The sequence below is a fragment of the Pelmatolapia mariae genome, linkage group LG12, assembly GCF_036321145.2.
Source record: "Pelmatolapia mariae isolate MD_Pm_ZW linkage group LG12, Pm_UMD_F_2, whole genome shotgun sequence".
Taxonomy (NCBI): Eukaryota; Metazoa; Chordata; class Actinopteri; order Cichliformes; family Cichlidae; genus Pelmatolapia; species Pelmatolapia mariae.
In genome coordinates this window covers 492,190-510,897 of record NC_086237.1, presented here as the reverse complement: position 1 = coordinate 510,897, position 18,708 = coordinate 492,190, and the positions used below count along the sequence as shown (strand labels likewise).

At 41.0% G+C, this 18,708-nt stretch overlaps 1 protein-coding gene across 1 annotated transcript; it reads left to right on the top strand.

Annotated features, from left to right (window-relative positions):
- Positions 1–1,307: 1,307 nt before the first annotated feature.
- Positions 1,308–17,870, top strand: p2rx7 (purinergic receptor P2X, ligand-gated ion channel, 7). The gene is made up of 13 exons (XM_063489787.1): positions 1,308–1,530; positions 2,121–2,268; positions 2,366–2,437; positions 2,593–2,665; positions 3,683–3,779; positions 4,309–4,389; positions 4,971–5,106; positions 5,634–5,770; positions 5,953–6,043; positions 10,750–10,815; positions 15,634–15,738; positions 15,846–15,953; positions 17,007–17,870. The coding sequence occupies exons 1-13, from the start codon at positions 1,409–1,411 to the stop codon at positions 17,511–17,513; spliced, it is 1,743 nt and encodes a 580-aa protein (XP_063345857.1). The 5' UTR covers positions 1,308–1,408; the 3' UTR covers positions 17,514–17,870.
- Positions 17,871–18,708: the final 838 nt, after the last annotated feature.

The following is an 18,708-nucleotide window of genomic DNA, read 5'->3' as shown; positions in this document are numbered from 1 at the left end:
CAGTCCTAAAGTGGTTTCTCCCGATCCCCTCCGCATCCTGCACCTCCTTTCATGATTTTGAACTATGAGTTCACAGAACAATTGAATGAGTCTAGAGGTAAATGTATTTTCCTCTACAACAACACAAACACAGTGTCAGCAGTGGCACAGCATTTCCTCTCCTCTGGCTCTGTGTACACAGGCAGGTGGACAAACGCGAAGACGCCAGAAGGAAAAAGGAGATTTTTTTTCTTCTTCTAAAAATCAAGTAAGTTTGTTCACAAGAGAGACGAGAAACAAACAATCAAACACACACACACACACACACACACACACACACACACACACACACACACACACACACACACACACACACACTCACACACACACACACAAAAAGACCTGGTTTCACTGTCTTAAATTTTGTGTTTTGAAATTATATTTTATTAAAAATATGAGCGTGTATTTTCCAAAACTGTTGAGAAAATATTCAACAACATGAGCTGCGCTCTAATCCACAGGGTGTAGCAGCAATTCACAACTGCAGTGAAATAACAGACATGAAAAAGCTAAAATACTTTAAACATTTTAATGATTTTTTTTTTATTCTTGTGTCACTTTTTCCATATTTTAAAAACATCCTTTATATGTCCTGCATGCTACTTCCAGTTACTGAAAATGGCTCTGACTCAAACATCTGTCCACATTGATCTGTAAGCTGCTCGGTGACGGCTGTGAGTTAATAAGTGCTTTGCAGTCTCAGTAAAAGGATAAATGATACATTCTAACCTCCACACAGTCTAGCTTATTATTATTTTATTAAATCAGCGTTTCGGTCCAACCGACCTTTATCACGTACAAAATAAAAACAAAAACAGCAGTTTCAGTAAAATTAATCAGAAATAAATAAACAAAAAGCATAAATATGTATGAACATGCAAAAAGTTTAGAGAATAAACACATCTGAGCTGATAAATTCGCGCTAAAATGAGTCAAAAGCAGCCCGATATCAGACTTAATGACCCCTCATTAAAGGAAACATTTCAACCAAACATTACAAATAAAATCAGCAGAACAGATCAAACAAATTATCTACGAGTGGGGTGACACTGGGAACCGTAGGAAGTTTCTCCCAGTAAATGAAATTAAAGGCTATCATTAATATTGAAACACTAAATAACGTCAGAGAAAAATAATTCGGATGTCTAGGTTACCTTTTACATTTGTTAGACATACAAATCCTGATATCACGAGATGCGCTGCAGTTTAATTCCCTCCGTGAGAGCGCATGGTGCATCTGCAGAAGTGTGGCCATGTGACCATCCACACAGGAAGAGGAGTTGAGAAATGAGTCAGAGATTCCTCCTCCGCACAGAAATCAGACAAAAAGTCCTAAAAATCCAGCCCGGAGCGCCTTTCCATCATCACCATGCCGTGCTGCAGGCTGCGCGCTCTGTGTCAGTATGAAACCAACAAGCTGGTCCGGATCCAGAGCGTCCGGCTCGGCTCACTCAAGTGGAGTCTGAACGTAGCCATTCTGCTGTTCATCTGGTGAGTGGATGTGAAATATCTGAGCCCACGCACGCACGCACAGTGCGGCTCAGCTGGCACTTCTCACTTCTGCACTTTCACAAGTCCCGTTAAAGCTCAGAGCGTCTGCAGGGAGAAACGGACACGAACTATCGTTTATGAATATCTGACTGAGTCTGAACTCCAGTTTGAGTGTGAGGTCCTTAAAATTATCTTCAATTTGTGGAGGAACAAATTTCATATCCAGCAAGTTTTTAACTCATTTTGGTTGATTTCCATTTGGAAAAGGAGCATTTTTGTTGCTTCCCACCAAACATCCTAGTAGCATTAATGACAAAAAACAAGAGAGACAGCTGCAGAAAAACATGACCTTTCTGTTATTAGACAAGAAGATATCAAAATGGTCTTTAATTAATCACCATAACAGCTAATTGCAGCTTTTTTTGTGCCTAAAACTGGTTAAGCTACAAAAAGCTGACCATCAGTGTCCGGTAAATATCTACAACTTGAACGTATTCCTTCAGTTTTGAGTCTTTATCCTCTAAACCAGACAATGTGACTCATAATCCCCAAGCTCTGATCATTTAAAATGTTTAAAATGTATCTTGCAGTATCATGATGTTATGGAACAGGAAGTACCAGGAGTTTGACCTGGTGGTCAGCTCGGTTACCACAAAGGTAAAGGGTGTGGCTCAGGCGCCCCTGCCCGGGGTCGGGAACGTGGTCTGGGATGAGGTGGACTACAGCGGGCCTTGGAAGGTGGGAGCTCGATTCTCTGGGTGCTGAGCTGTGAAGGTTTTTTTGTGGTTGTTAAAAATGAAAATTCCTTTATTTATTTATTTTAAAATCTTTGTAGGGGAAGAACACCTTCTTTGTGGTGACCAACGTCATTGTGACAAAGAATCAGAAGCAGGGGAAATGTGCGCAGGTGCTTTTTCATCATTACCATTTCATATTTTTTATCATATCTGTGTTCATCTTGTTTTATTGAGATCAAATATTGTATTGCTAACAAAGACCACAGTAAATAGAAGATGACATTAATAAGATGAACTCTAATTTTCTGCACTGTCTATTTCTCAGGTTCCTCTCAAAGGCAGATTCTGTCACACTGATAAGGAGTGTGAGAAAGGAGCCTGGGACCAGCAGAAACACGGTACAGTGACTTCTTTCAATAGACCTTGTTTCATGTCCAGGGCTAAAAATTGAGCCAACAAACTGCAGGTTTTTTAGCTGCTAGAAGGGCAGCAAACAGTAAGAAGGGGTCCAGTTCACCAGGCTTTAAACATGTTTGTTTCTTCTTTGAAATTGGGCATTTTGACATGAGAGTCTATGGAGATTTACTCACTTTTGGAGTCAGCCTCCACCAGTGATTAAGGAACTGCAGTTTTTGATCCAACTTTAGTTTTTAATTAGTATTTAATTAGAAATTCAGTAGCAATAAATAAGCTTGAAGCTAAGAATAAAGACATCATTAAGTATTAAAAGATAAACTGACACTTTGTTGGTGTCAGTTTATCCCGCTTTTGTCAGTTTAAATAGATTTTCTATAAAGATTAGAAATGTAAAAATAAAGAAACGTCTGTATTTTCTCTTAAAGTTGTGTTCAGAAGCACTTTTTTCCACATTACATTAATTTTTAACTTCAAGTGGTTCATACACAACAAGTAGAGCAACTAAACCATTTTACTGAAGCTGTGAGACAATCAAGAGTAACAAGACGTAAAAACACAGCATTAAAAATGTTGTATGTTTCATTTTATACTGACCACTCAAAGTGCTTTAGACTACAAAGCACCTTTAACCATGTGTTTATATTATATAATGGTTACTTCCCACATTACGACTCACATCCGTGGCCAATTTACAATCACTGGTTAATCTAACATGCATATCTTCGTGTGGGAGGAAGCTGGAGTACCCTCGAGAAACCTACACAGGCCCAACGTAAAGGGAGAACTCCACACAGAAAGGCCCCACTGTGACGTGACTCTGCTAACCACTGGATCCCTGTGCTGTTCCCAAAATGAGAGTGACGTCCTGTGTCCACAGAAACCAGAGGAATTAATAATTTCTGGTGTGCAGCTCAGATGGTTGTAGTTCTGTGCAGCTCTGAATCTGCTGCAGGAATCAAACATCCTGTAGGGTTTATACGACTGCTTCCCTTTTGCAGGGATTCAAACGGGATCGTGTGTGAAGTTTGATTTATCGAAGAAAACCTGTGAAGTTTCTGCGTGGTGTCCGATCGAAACCAGAACGACCCCTCCAAGGTAAGAGAAATGAATTTGTCTACACAATGTGACATTTCAGAAGTCTTTGAAGTTCACTGACAGCCACATCATGTGAGCTCGATCTAAAAAACATGGGTACAACATCTAGTTAGATGCATGTAGACTGTGCAATGGTTATACCAACTCAATCAGGAGCAAGAGACACAGCTGTTATTCTTCCATGACTTGTTCCCTTCTTTCCACGCCCTCTTTGGCTCTGTTATGATAACAGCTGGAAGATACATCATACAAGTAGTCCTCTGCAAAAGCTTGGACTGTAAAGCAGGAGAAAAACATACTCATACATACCATCACACCCCCTCCAATAAGTAGAAACCGAGTTTAAACCACCACACAATCTTCGAATACTAGAGTCATACATTTACCACTCATATAAATATTAACATCTATGGATTATACAGAACAAGAAGCATTTTGAGAAGCTGACAGGACTTCCCAGCAGTTTTTAATTGGTCTAGTTTGCTCTCAAAAGTGTTTTGGCTAATAATCATCACTTCTTGTGACGCAGACCTGCTCTGCTGGCAGCAGCTGAGAACTTCACTGTCTTCATCAAAAACAACATCCGATTCCCAGCTTTCAACTACATCAGGTGAGACTGCTCTGTGCCTGCGGATACAGCAGATTCGGTTTCTCCCCTTCAGCTGCTTCAGTTAAGAAATGCAGAGATTTTGTATTTTTTCAATGAGTTTGTTTTTCTTTCAGGGTTTTGTTTTGTTTTGTTTTTTCTGCATCAGCAGTTTTGGAGTTAGAGTTTTTAATTCTTGGAGCTTGATCATTGTGACAGTTTCTTCTTAATGCTAATGAGATTTTTTTTTTTACAGTTCATCTTGCAGATCTTTATCTTCAATGAAAACAATGATGTTATATCACTTAAATTGGATCACAGTTGTTTCATTTCAGGTTTACTGTGCTGTTGTGCAGGAGCAAAACTGTTCAGCACTCCATGCATTTGCAAATCTGTTTGCACAAATACATACAGAAACCCCTATGCTGCTGTGTTACCCTTGCTTCTTGTTGCTGGGTTGTTGCAACTGCACATTGTGTTTAATGATGCTAATATTTTGCATTTGGCATAAAAAAAAAAGCATTCAGAAAGACCCTCTTCGTTACCAGGGAACTGAAACTTCAGATTTTTTACGGAAATATTGAAGTCTGCTTTTTTTTTAACAGAAGGAACATCCTCCCAGAGATGAACGACGCCTACCTGAGGAACTGCCACAGAGGAAACGACTCCCTGTGCCCCATCTTCAGACTGGGAGACATCGTCCGAGAGGCCGGGGAAAAGTTCTCTGAGATGGCAGTAGAGGTGAGTTAATGTGTTCACGGGTCTCTCAGGTGAAAGCAGAATTCATCCCCAAGTGGTTTGGTACCACAATATTTCTCCACCCTGAGATTTTAACTTTAAAGTCAGTAAAATGAACATCAACACTCCTTCCTCTTTGTGAGTCATTTCTGTCCTCAAATCGAAGTGAAAAACCGCTGACGCGCAAAAAAAGAAAAAGAAAAAAAAAAGGAAGCGTTGCCACAACAAACTGTGTGTGGACATAAAAATAGAGAAATAGTTTAATTTTGTTTTATGTTTATGTTCTGTTTTCAGGGTGCACTTTGTTTTAATTGCAGCTATTGTCCTGCTTTTTTTTTTTCTTTCTTTCTCAGACATAAGTAGAAATACTCTTATTTGAAGGTTTGAAGTTTAATATGTTGGGAAAAATATACCTTATTACACAAGCACAGTAAACAATAAAAACTCTGACACATGAACTGATGTAAAAAATCAGTTCTGGGTTTTCCTCTGTAAATGTTGAGCTTTTGTAGTCCCGCTTTTGACCACAGGGAGGCGTCATCGGCATCCTGATCAAATGGGACTGCAACCTCGACAGGCTCATGCAGCGCTGCCTTCCCAGATACTCTTTCAAGCGACTAGATGAAAAAGAGAGCAACAAGACGCTCTATCCGGGCCTCAACTTCAGGTGAGCGCGGGTCAAAGGTCACCTCCATCGTGCTCTGTGTGCACTGGACAGTCAAGAGTCACTAAAGGAACAATGAAAACAATTAAAGCTATAAACAAGCGGTGACAAACCTTCTCTTGCTTTCATATTTACGTCAGCCCTTCAAAGTTATTGTATCTGTCACATCCGTGTTTTTTCACCAGGTTTGCAAAGTACAACACTGTGAATGGAGTGGAGGAGCGAACACTCTACAAAGCATTTGGGATCAGATTTGATGTCATGGTATTCGGACAGGTGAGGTTTTTATTTCTTCATTGTTTCGTCCCTCTGTTAAAGGGTTAAAGTAAAGCTGACTGCTAATGCAGAACAATGAATTCATCAAAGAGTAAGACTGGTGTTCGTTAGAAAATCACAGTATTGATTCATAGTAACGATGTACTACTGTGGCCCAGAGGAGTAAAAAATACAATATTAATATAAGACACCACAACAAAACTGAAAATTTCTCTTTTGTTGTCATGTTTTCAGAATAGTTTAATTATTATTTTTCCCCCCTTGAAATGATGTGTTTTGCACATCGTGACCTTTTTTTGTTTTAGGAGAAATCAATCTGCTCCTGCTGCTGTTGTTATTTTTTTATTTTTTATTTTTTACTGCATATTAGCATGACTCACATTAAATGAGTAAGAAACCATAAAAAAGCCCAAAACCATGTATTGATCATGGTAATGTCGAAGAACTTCAGATTACAAATCATATTAGAAGAAAACACTCACAGTATTCACCTAAAATACTACTACCTGACACCTACAGACAATTTAGCACCACCAGTTAATCAAGCATGCATGCCTGTGGACTGTGGGAGGAAACCCACGCAGGCACAGGGAGAACATGCAAACTATATACACCTCCACACAGAAAGGCCCAAGCCAACCAGGATATTTGAACCAGCAACCTGCTTCCTGCGAGGCAGCAGTTTTAACCACTGCACTGCTATAGTCCTTGCGTACTGTAGCCACACTGGCACGCTAATTTGGGAAATGTTTGCTTTAGATCAGCTGATGGGTTCCCAGTGGGGAGTGAGTTTATGATATTTTTACAGTGGCCCCGAGAGGCCAAACGGACTGCAACTTAAGAAAACACCAGCAATAAGAAAAACGCTGCAAAAGTACACAAAACGCAATGGAAATAGGAAAAAAAGAAAACAGAAATAGGAAAAAACACAAGGGAAGTGTTTCTGGTAGGGCTGGGTATCGTCACTGATTTCTAGAATCGATTCGTTTCCGATTCACAAGGTCCCGAATCGATTCGATCCACGATTCGATTCAATTCAATTCAATTCAATTCAATTCAAAATTTTGACAGCCAGAAATATTATAATTCATTTCAGTACATTTACATATTTTTGTATCTATAAAAAGGAAGCTGACACTTGCGAGACATTATCAAAGGTGTGAGCGTCACAGCAGATGCCTTTGTGTCAAAGTAGCTGAAGATAAAACACAGAAAAACATGAAGGTGGTTTTCCTGGCCTGGGATTTTATAAAAATATTCTGCAGTAGGGCTGCCACAAACGATTATTTTGATAGTCGACTAGTCACCGATTATTTTTGCGATTAGTCGACTAATCAGATCTTGCATCCATTGGACGTAAAACGTACAGCTTATTGCACCAGCAGCATCTGCTCTTATATGACTATCATTAGCTTACAGCTTTAAAGTGTTTAAGGTATGTGCTAACTAAAAATAAAGACAAGATGATAGTTTATTAAATGCTAATGAAATTTGCAGATTGTTTCGGTGAAGTTTAATAAACTCCTTGCTATCTAAAATGTAACGGGACACCGGAGTATATTCTTGAGCATCTCACACTTCTGATAATCAGTTGTCTGCTTGACGTTTATTCAGCTGTGTAAAAACTATAACTTTAACCTCAGCCAAACCGATTTACTCAGGAACAAATAAAATACAAAAAAAAAAGCCAAACAGTAACATTTTAAGTTATCTAAGTGACTTATATATGTTTAACCTGAGTAGCGAAAGACGGCAGTGGGTTTGAAAACGATTTGCCGGGAGTCCGGTGTTCTCAGCGGCTCTAGTGAGCCTTGCCCCCGGCTAGCTATCGAGCTAGTGGGTAACAGACGTCTCCGAAAACGTCGGAGCGCTTTTGAAAATATGTGGTGTCTTGATAAACTGAGCAGATATTTGAGGTTTGCACAGTTACATTCTCGCCTGAAAATATGTTAAACGTTTATTTTGTGACCCAGAAAGAATAATAAGAGTAATATTAAAACTAACTAGCTGCCGCCATTGTTGGAAACTGAGCTGCGCTATGAATTCTGGGACAGAGCTACTTCTTCTTCTTCGGGGTTTAACGGCAGCTGGCATCCTTGTACATGCAGTGCTGCCATCTTCTGTTTCAGTCCGTTATTACACTCTTAAATCCTACTACTTATTTCTGCGTCTTTTGGGATCTTACAAAGCTTCAAACGACGCGTCGACTATTAAATCAGTCGTCGACGATTTTGATAGTCGACGTAATCGTGACTAGTCGACTAATCGTGGCAGCCCTATTCTGCAGTACATCAAAAACGAAAGAAAACCATTAATCAACATATGAACGTTACCTCTGACGTTACAGCGGTTTTATTAGAGACACAGCTAAGCGTTTTGCATTTTGCATAATATTAAAAAGTTTAAATTTGTTCAGTATTGAACGGCAGAAATTAGGTTTTCTTTTTGGAAGTATGTAAAACGAAAAAAAAAAAAACTGCGGCCGACAGCGCTGTAAACAACGGTAGACTTGTGCGTAACAAGCAAGCGAATAATGCAGAAAACAGATTTTTAGACGGGAAACTGTTCTTGAAGTACAGAGAGAGAGAGAGAGAGAGCTGTGCATGAAGTGTGGTTTTATCGTGGTGGAAGCAAAACAGTAAAAGTCAGAGTGATTTCATGACAATGTTTATGTGAAGCGTAGTTTGGATCTTCTTTTGCTGCTGCTTCGGTCAATATTGTTTGGAGAGAGATCAAACTAACAGCTTTAGAATCAGCGCAAAAAGGGCGTGAACACAAAGCGCGGACCCGCCGAAACATCTGAATCAGCGAGCTGTCGGCTTTCAGCCCCGACCGTGTCCGTGCAGTTGTTGTGCCAAAAAGTGATTGTCTGCCAGAAAGTGATTGCCGTCCGCGGGAGCGCGCGCAGCCGCTTAAAGCTGCAGCGCCCGTCGGGTGAGAAAGGCGACATCTCACTGATTCTGATCCGCGGGTCGCGCTGTGTGTTTACGTCCTTGTGCAGAATCCGTGTGCCTGCTCTCATTTACTGTCTTAGCTGTTTGGTGGTTGTTGAAATTTTGTGAGGTTTCACCTGAGATTCTGGCGTTTCGGGCAAAATAAATTTATATTTAAAAATCGATTCAGGATTTTAATGAATCGATTTCACGTTATCCAAGCCAGAATCGATTTTAATCGATAAATCGATTATTAAAACCCACCCCTAGTTTCTGGGGAGACAATAGCCCGACGGACCAGTTGCAGGAACCCAAAACATGCTAGGTGTGTTTTATCATGATTCATATAATACTGATGACGGATTTTTAGGCTAATAGTTAGGCTAACACACTTACCTCTCATCTTTTCTTTCCTCACAAAACCGATCCTCCACTTCTTTTAAGTGTCTCCCAGCGCAATTCTTAGCATATTTTGGTTCCTGCAACTGGTCCGTCGGGTTATTGTCTCCCCAGAAACACTTCCCTTGTACTTTTGGAAATCTGTTTTTCCTATTTCTGTTTTCGTTTTTCCTATTTCCGTTCTGTTTTGTGTGCTTTTGCAGTGTTTTTCTTATTGCTGGTGTTTTCTTAAGTTGCAGTCCGTTTGGCCTCTCAGGGCCACCGTATATTTTCCTCCTATTTAATAATTTATCAAAAAGCCCTCATTAAGACAAAAGTTCCAGGACTGTGGCTGAAAAGTGAACTTTTCTCAGGAAGGCTCTGAAATGAGTGAAGTGACCCTGAAGTATCTGCAGCCATAAAAAGAGCTGATTGTTGGTCAGTGCTTCCTTTATTACCTCTTTTAGCAGTGAATACGCTTAGAAGGCGATAACGGCAATGCACAGCAATGAGGTGCTCCTTTAAACAGTCAACATCACTGACAAATGTAAATGTTAATAGTTAACCTTTCTATTTCATACCATTCATTTCTGATATGTTCTGAATTCTGAACTTCACACAGCTGTAATAAAACCTGCTTCCTGTCATTTTGTTGCCTTGTGTGAAGAAATTGTAGTCATTTTAGATGTACTTCCAGGAGATAAGATTTTGTATTTGTATAATGTATTACAGTTGGGTCATTTGACCTTGCATGTAAAACAATTTTTGGATTCAAAGAAATCGGTTGCATAAGCCTCCAGTTTTTTAACATGACTTATTCTTTGAAAAACTCTTTCAAACTATTCTCGAAAAACTCATTCATAATCTCTTTTTTTTTCTATTTTACTTTCTTTGCCATCCCCTTTTTTATGTAATTATGTATTTACTTCTTCCCTACTCCTGTTATGCAACTTTTGCACAGTTTTAAATGGAGTCAATGTCAAGCCAGCTGGAATCTGGATTAAAAAATGCTTAAAACTGGACTGATTGTGTGATGCTGTAGGAAATAATCTAAGTTTAACACTGGAAAATTCAAACTGATGTTGGACAGAGAAGCAAAATGTAATCAGATCAGACAAATCAGATTTATGTGATTGGTAACATTTTTAGACTCGGTATCTGTGAATTTTGGCTTTTATGTTTAGTGGGCTATGTGCATTTTTTTTTCAGTTGAAAGGGAAAAAGTTTTGTATCTTGTTAGTGAAATAAAATTACTGACAAGTCATACAAGATGTATTTTATCAGTAACTCAATTTGTGCTTGCCTGTTTGCTCTTGGGAATTTCTGACGTCAGTATATCTAAATTTTTGGCGAGAGGAGAATGTAAAGGGGAAAATGTTGTGATTTGTTTTTCAGGCGGGAAAGTTTAGCTTCATTCAACTCATCATCTACATCGGCTCAACGCTGTCCTACTATGCCCTGGTGAGAGACCACAGACATGTCCATTCATGCTTTTATCCTCCTTCAGGAGTGAGCACAGTGGGACTCAGTGTTAGAGTCCAGAGTGGGAGTGCAGCGCATGGAAAATTTATTCAACTCCTCTGCAGAGGAGCAACCATAAATATCAAAGGAAGCCAATTAATGTCATTAAAAATTGAGAAGTTATTCATGATTTCATAAAATTTACATGATTTTAATCTTCTTAAACTGTATTAATTACTCACAGTAAAAAGTCAAAATACGTTTCATGTGTACAGTGTCTTAATTTTAACGTAAGACTTAAACAAAAAATGTTCCTAATGTTAACACTCCTTTTTTATCTCTTGTTTTATTTTTAGATTTTTAACATTTTTTTTTGTATTCAAATATTTTCCTTACCTTTACCTTTTGCATCATATTTGATTTTTTCAATTTAAAAAAAATAAAAATTATATATATATATATTAGGGGTGCAACGATACACAAAATTCACGGTTTGGTTCGATACTTTGGTGTCACAGTTCAATATTTTTTCGATACAAAAAAATGTTCATGCTTTTTTAATTTATCATTTATTAAAATTATAAATATATATATTTAACTCAAAAGTACACTTTTTAAATTTAATGTTGCTGAAACGACAAAGTAATAAAAAAATAAATATCTCATGGAGAAATCCCTCATCTTTGGAAAAGAGAGTTTATTACAGAGAAATGGCTCTTTCCAAAATAAAAGCTATACTATACGCTTCTTCTGGGGTATACTCTCAGCAGCATATTAAACATATCAGGTCCCCATAAGGAGAATCATGTGCTAACGGCTGTCTAAATGACTCGGGTAAAGTTTGTAGCATGCGTGCTTGTTGTTTTTGTCTGCTTCCACTTGTCTTTGCACTAGGATGATGTCGGCGTAAATGTGCAGTCATATTCGTTGTGTTCCCACTAGTGCTGTCAGCTTAATCTGAAATGACGTTAACGCCACAACACGGCAAATCTCCGTTAACGAGCTACCGCGGATCGCCCCGTGCGTGGGGCTGGACGGCGTCAACACGTTAACGAGCAAACTGCGCTAACGCACTAGTTCACACCCATGTAATTGAGCATTGCGTGGCACATCCGACATACTGTTTTACTTTTGTCCATGACGCGCTTACTTTCCAGGGTCATACTTCACATGAAGACCAAAATAGTTCCAAAGGCCATATCTGAATGAGGGTGGGGGAGGTTCAATTTGCCATGTTGCAATGAGCAACTTCTGTCTCGCTAGCTTGCACTGCGCTCAGTGGATCTGCGCTCGACAGTGCAGCCTAGGCGGAGTAGTCGAATGCAGATCCACTGAGCTCTCAACACAGACAGCATCGTCAGAAGAAAAGTTGATAAAATGAATTAAAAATTTTGTATTGTTCGATACACATGCATACCGAACCGAAAGCACTGTATCGAACGGTTCAATATCAATACGAGTATTGTTGCACCCCTAATAATATATATATATATATATATATATATGTATATATATATATATATATATATATGTATGTATATATATGTATATATATGTATGTATATATATGTATATATATGTATGTATATATATGTATATATATGTATGTATATATATGTATATATATGTGTATATGTATATATATGTGTATATGTATATATATGTATATATATATGTATATATGTATATGTATATATAAAACACCCATCTCGCCCCTGGGGGCGGTTTATCCTTCAAGCTCGGGTCCTCTACCAGAGGCCTGGGAGCTTGAGGGTCCTGCGCAGTATCTTAGCTGTTCCCAGGACTGCGCTCTTCTGGACAGAGATCTCCGATGTTGTTCCCGGGATCTGCTGGAGCCACTCGCCTAGCTTGGGAGTCACCGCACCTAGTGCTCCGATTACCACGGGGACCACTGTTACCTTCACCCTCCACATCCTCTCGAGCTCTTCTCTGAGCCCTTGGTATTTCTCCAGCTTCTCGTGTTCCTTCTTCCTGATGTTGCTGTCATTCGGAACCGCTACATCGATCACTACGGCTGTCTTCTTCTGTTTGTCTACCACCACTATGTCTGGTTGGTTAGACACCACCATTTTGTCCGTCTGTATCTGGAAGTCCCACAGGAGCTTAGCTCGGTCATTCTCCATCACCCTTGGGGGCATCTCCCATTTTGACCTCGGGACTTCCAGGTTATACTCGGCACAGATGTTCCTGTACACTATGCCGGCCACTTGGTTATGGCGTTCCATGTATGCCTTGCCTGCTAGAATCTTGCACCCTGCTGTTATGTGCTGGATTGTCTCTGGGGCATCTTTACACAGCCTGCACCTGGGGTCTTGCCTGGTGTGATAGACCCCAGCCTCTATGGATCTTGTACTCAGAGCTTGTTCTTTTGCTGCCATGATTAGTGCCTCTGTACTGTCTTTCAGTCCAGCTTTGTCCAGCCACTGGTAGGATTTCTGGATATCAGCCACCTCCTCTATCTGCCGGTGGTACATACCGTGCAGGGACCTGTCCTTCCATGATGGTTCCTCGCCTTCCTCCTCTTTCTTGGGTTTCTGCTGCCTGAGGTATTCACTGAGCACGCTGTCAGTTGGGGCCATCTTCGTGATGTATTCGTGGATGTTTCTTGTCTCATCCTGGACTGTGGTGCTGACACTCACCAGTCCCCGGCCCCCTTCCTTCCGCTTAGCGTACAGCCTCAGGGTGCTGGACTTGGGGTGAAACCCTCCATGCATGGTCAGGAGCTTTCTTGTCTTTATGTCAGTGGCTTCTATCTCCTCCTTTGGCCAGCCTATTACCCCAGCAGGGTACCTGATCACGGGCAGGGCGTAGGTGTTGATGGCCCGGATCTTGTTCTTACCGTTCAGCTGACTCCTCAGGACTTGCCTGACCCTCTGCAGGTACTTGGTGGTTGCAGCTTTCCTAGCGGCCTCTTCATGGTTCCCATTTGCCTGCGGGATCCCCAGGTACTTGTAACTGTCCTCTATGTCTGCAATGTTGCCTTCTGGTAGTTCAATCCCCTCAGTTCTGACTACCTTCCCTCTCTTTGTTACCATCCGACTACACTTCTCCAGTCCGAACGACATTCCAATGTCATTGCTGTATAGCCTGGTAGTGTGTATCAGTGAATCGATGTCTCGTTCACTCTTGGCATACAGCTTGATGTCATCCATGTACAGGAGGTGGCTGACAACCGCTCCGTTTCGTAGTCGGTATCCGTAGCCAGTCTTGTTAATGATCTCACTGAGGGGGTTCAGGCCTATGCAGAACAGCAGTGGGGACAGAGCATCTCCTTGGTAGATCCCGCACTTGATGGTGACTTGTGCTATGGGCTTGGAGTTGGCCTCTAGTGTTGTACGCCACATTCCCATTGAGTTCCTGATAAAGGCTCTTAGGGTCCTGTTGATCTTGTACAATTCTAGGCATTCCAGTATCCAGCTGTGGGGCATTGAGTCGTAGGCCTTCTTGTAATCAATCCAGGCTGTGCACAGGTTGGTCAGTCTGGTCTTGCAGTCTCGGCTGACTGTTCTGTCTACCAGTAGCTGGTGTTTTGCGCCTCTGGTATTCTTGCCAATCCCTTTCTGTGCCCCGCTCATGTATTGAGCCATGTGCCTGTTCATCTTAGCCGATATGATGCCTGACAGGAGCTTCCATGTAGTACTGAGGCAGGTTATTGGTCGGTAGTTGGATGGGACCGGTCCCTTCTTGGGGTCCTTGGGGATCAGGACCGTCCGACCTTCGGTTAGCCATTCCGGGTGTCTCTCGTTAACTAGCAGCTGGTTCATTTGTGCTGCCAGACGCTCGTGGAGTGCAGTCAGCTTCTTCAGCCAGTAGGCGTGAACCATGTCGGGCCCTGGTGCTGTCCAACTCTTCATACTGGAGACCCTTTCTTGGATGTCTGCCACTGTGATGGTTACTGGACCCTGTTCAGGGAGGTCGCTATGGTCTGCCCTCAGATCCACTAGCCACTGAGCATTGCCGTTATGGGTTGCGTCCTTCTCCCATATGCTCTTCCAGTATTGCTCCGTCTCCAGCCTTGGTGGTGCTGTTCTCTTATTGTTCCCTTGCCACTGAGAGTACACCTTTGCTGGTTCTGTGGAGAACAGCTGGTTTATTCTCCTGCCTTCTATCTCTCTGGTGTACCTCCTCAAGCGGCTGGCCAAGGCTGTGAGTCTTTGCTTGGCAGTTTCCAAGGCCTCAGGTATGGACAGCTTGCTGTATTTCTTATGCACCTTCTTTGTCACACCTTTCTGCAACTCCGTTAGTTGGCTAACCTCCCTTCGTGCTACTTTGATCTTGCCCTCTAGCCTCCTTCTCCATGGCGGGTACTGCCCCTTGTGGCTGTTCAACTTGTAGCCAAGCATATATATATATATATATATATATATATATAATATATTTTTTTTTTACATGATGTTGTCCTTTGAATGTCATGGTTACCTTATTATTTAATACATTTTAAGAACTTATTTAAAAACTTTTGAAATTGTCTTTTGACAGTTTTTTGACTAATTTATAAAATTTTCAAAGAGTTAAAAGCTTACCTTTCAAATATGCACAGTAAAAAAAAAAGAAATTAAGTAATTTTAGTTTTGTTTACATATGGCAAGTGAACCTTTTAATTTGGCAAGAAAGGTTTGGTGATAAATGTGGGTTTTATGTCCAAATTGTAACTTTTTTACTTAATTTTGATTTAAACAACTTGATTGTATTTTGTATGTGTCTAATGTAATTTATCGTATTTAGTGTAAAGTTCACGTTTACTGAAGGAAAGTGTCCCTCATCTCTATTCATGTGAAAGTCTGTCTTTCTGTCCAGACAACCATCCTGATCGACTGGTTGATTGGAACCAGCTGTTACTCTGCAGAGGTCGGTCAAAACTACTCTGAAAGGAAAGTGGAATCAATCCAAGATAAAGAGAAGGTGAAGGTGTTTTGATTTGATTTTGTGTTTACTGCAGCTCTGAACCAGTGAAAAAAAATTTAATAGATACTTTCATTAATGTTATTTCATGTGACCGTGTGTTGCAGTGCATCCTTTGTGTTTCCTACATTGATGAGAACAACCTTCGACTGGTAAAACGCTCACAAAAGAAAAGTTTACAGGTCATCAAACCGATGTCTGTTCAGCGACGTAAGGTAAACCTACAGAGCACAGAGTGCAGAAACCAAAGTGTAAATGAGGAAAATGTACAAAAAAAGATGCTTGATAGTAGCCTGCACATACAACCCCACAGAAAGAAACGGGAGCTGCTAATGGCTAATTCAGCTGCTTTTAAATACACCATGTGAGCAAAGATTATAAAGGGCAGCGAGATGAGAATAACATCTGTGCTCACCTGTAGCACATAATTCTTCTCTCACAGCAGGTCTTTTCTACTCCCAAAACACAAAGAGGTCGTAATTCATACCCTACCTCTGAAAATTCTATCGTGAATTTAACTATATCTGATAGACACATTTCTATTATTAGTCAGCAGCAGTTCAACTCTGGTGCAGTTTAAGTGCAGGTGTGCTCATGTGGAGAGGTTTCTAACCATATAGAAGTCATGAGCATTTTTTTAAGGTTAGAAAGGTTGATGCCAGTTTGACAAGGCAAAGAAATATTGCCCAATCAGTTTTCTTACTCAGTAATATTGCTGAGATGAACATGACTCTTAAAAATCATTCCAAAACACACACTTTGTATGATGTAAATATAAGGAAAGTTATGAGCATCTTCATCTCTTCATCAAAAAAGAAGTTCCATCCATCCATCCATCCATCCATCCATCCGCAGAGATACCCAGACCTCCTCCTTCACCAGTTCTTCTGGGGGGACACGTGTTTGCATGCCAGCTGAGAGACACAATCCCTCTCACGTGTCCTGGGTCGGCCTCGAGTTCTCTCACTTGGACATTCCAAGAATTCCTCTTATTTAAGGCATCCAGAGTTCTCCATGAATCGCTACCGTATTGTGTTTTAGGGGTTTACACATCCAAGTGATCCCAGGAACTGGAGATATTTGCCTTGGTACTATCTTCTAAGGCAAATCGGTCCTTTTTGAGGGACCGGAATAAGCACGATTTAAAAAAAAAAAACAACCTGTGATGACAAAACCTAATTGTGTGTTTGTGTGTGTGATGTCATGCAACAACATTTTATTTCTCACTGTAGAGACAGATTGTTAAAATGATGCTCTCATCTCTGCAGGAGGATCCAGGACACTTGAGAGCCATTCTCTGCCTCCTACAGCCAAGTGATGGCACCAATGATGATGTTCAGCCTTCCCTTGACAAGAAAACCGATCCAAATGCCAAACCCCATCGTCCAGCCTGGTGTATGTGTGACTTCTGTGCTCCTTCCTCCCTCCCGGAGGAGGAGTTGTGCTGCAGGCGGACCGAGGGCACCTGCATCACCTCGTCTCCTCTGTTTGGGCAGCTGGTGCTGCGGCGCTCCCTGCTGGAGGCAGTGCTCCTGTACCAGGATCCCCTGTCTCCTTCATTGAAAAAGCTTCAGACTGCCACCCTGCGTCACTGTGCCTACAGAGAGTACATCAGCTGGCGGTTTGGGGTCCCACCCAATGACACCCATCCTGCCATCCCTAGCTGCTGCGTGTGGAGAATCAGGAGGGAGTACCCGAGCCCAGATGGACAGTACAGTGGTTTCAGACCTGTAAAGATGACTTCCATGCAAGCCTGCGAAAACGGAGAACTATGAGAGGAGTGTTTTCACTTTACAGAGCAGGGAAGCCCTCACTAACTGACCTACTAACAATATTCACATGTACCGTCTGCCTTACAAAGCAAAACAAAAATGCAACAACTTTACTCATCTGTGCGGAAAATGAAACTTAATCAGTTTGTCAGCTTGTGTTCGGTGAGGGAAAACTTCACTAAGTCAATAAATTACTGCATTTTCTCAAATCTGTCAAGTCGTTTGGCTGCTTGGCTGCTGTTTTTCTCACATTCACTCTCTTTATGCTGCTTTTTGCCTTTATAGGGCAGGAATAACTCTAATCGGGCTCAGACAAAGGATTTCTCCTGCCCGGAATGTGTTCACATTCATCAAATTATATGGAAAGATGGAGAGTTTTGTTCCAGGACGGAAAAGAAACAACCCTGAGTAGATTTTACATATTTTTCCTATCATCTCCGCTAAGGTTCACTAACTGCAGTAAGGTGGGGAGCCTGAGTGTGTGTTTTCATTTGTACACAGATGAGACTAAAAACAATAGCTGGTTTTTTGGGTTAACGAAAAGTCATGACAGAGAAGCTGGATACTGGTCGCAGACACACCTAGGCCCTATTTAAGCAACTTGTGGCACCTTCAACTCAGTTATAACAATGCTAAATGTTGTGTGGACCAGATGTGGCCCATATACCGCATCACTCTTGACTAAGATCAGGTGTGTGTTAAAGCCAAATTCCAAAATCTTTGCATTTACTACTACTCCTGATTTCATTCTGCATGTAAGGAAACGGTCCATTAAAACTACTGCACAGAGGGTACATTTTTATATAACTGACCAGTTTAACTTTTATTAAGCTTACAGTTGGCATTATTAATGGAATGGACACTAATACTGACAGGTGTGCCTATACAGGCAGTCTGCTGGGCTTCACTAAGCAAATTCCTGTCACAAAAATGGAACACTTGACTATTTTTGTGTTGTTGGTTTTATTGTAAATAACTGGTTCTTTTGGACTGGACTTTTCTTCCCTACTGGAGCATTTAAAGCGCTTTAAACAACATGCCTCATTCACACAAGCATGCTTTTCTACATCTAGGTACTTTCTAGCTAACATTTATACACATTTGTACTCCAGTGGAGCAACCTAGGGTTCAGTATCTTTCCCAAGGATACTTTGGCATGCAGACAGACGTTTTTCATTTTTAACTGGGGTGTCATTGG

Bases quoted from the DNA above. Each gene is read 5' to 3' on its own strand.
- p2rx7 (XM_063489787.1), top strand. From the start codon at position 1,409: ATGCCGTGCTGCAGGCTGCGCGCTCTGTGTCAGTATGAAACCAACAAG. The intron at 2,269-2,365 runs GTGGGAGCTCGA...AAATCTTTGTAG, and splicing joins ACTACAGCGGGCCTTGGAAG to GGGAAGAACACCTTCTTTGT. The intron at 4,390-4,970 runs GTGAGACTGCTC...TTTTTTTAACAG, and splicing joins CCAGCTTTCAACTACATCAG to AAGGAACATCCTCCCAGAGA.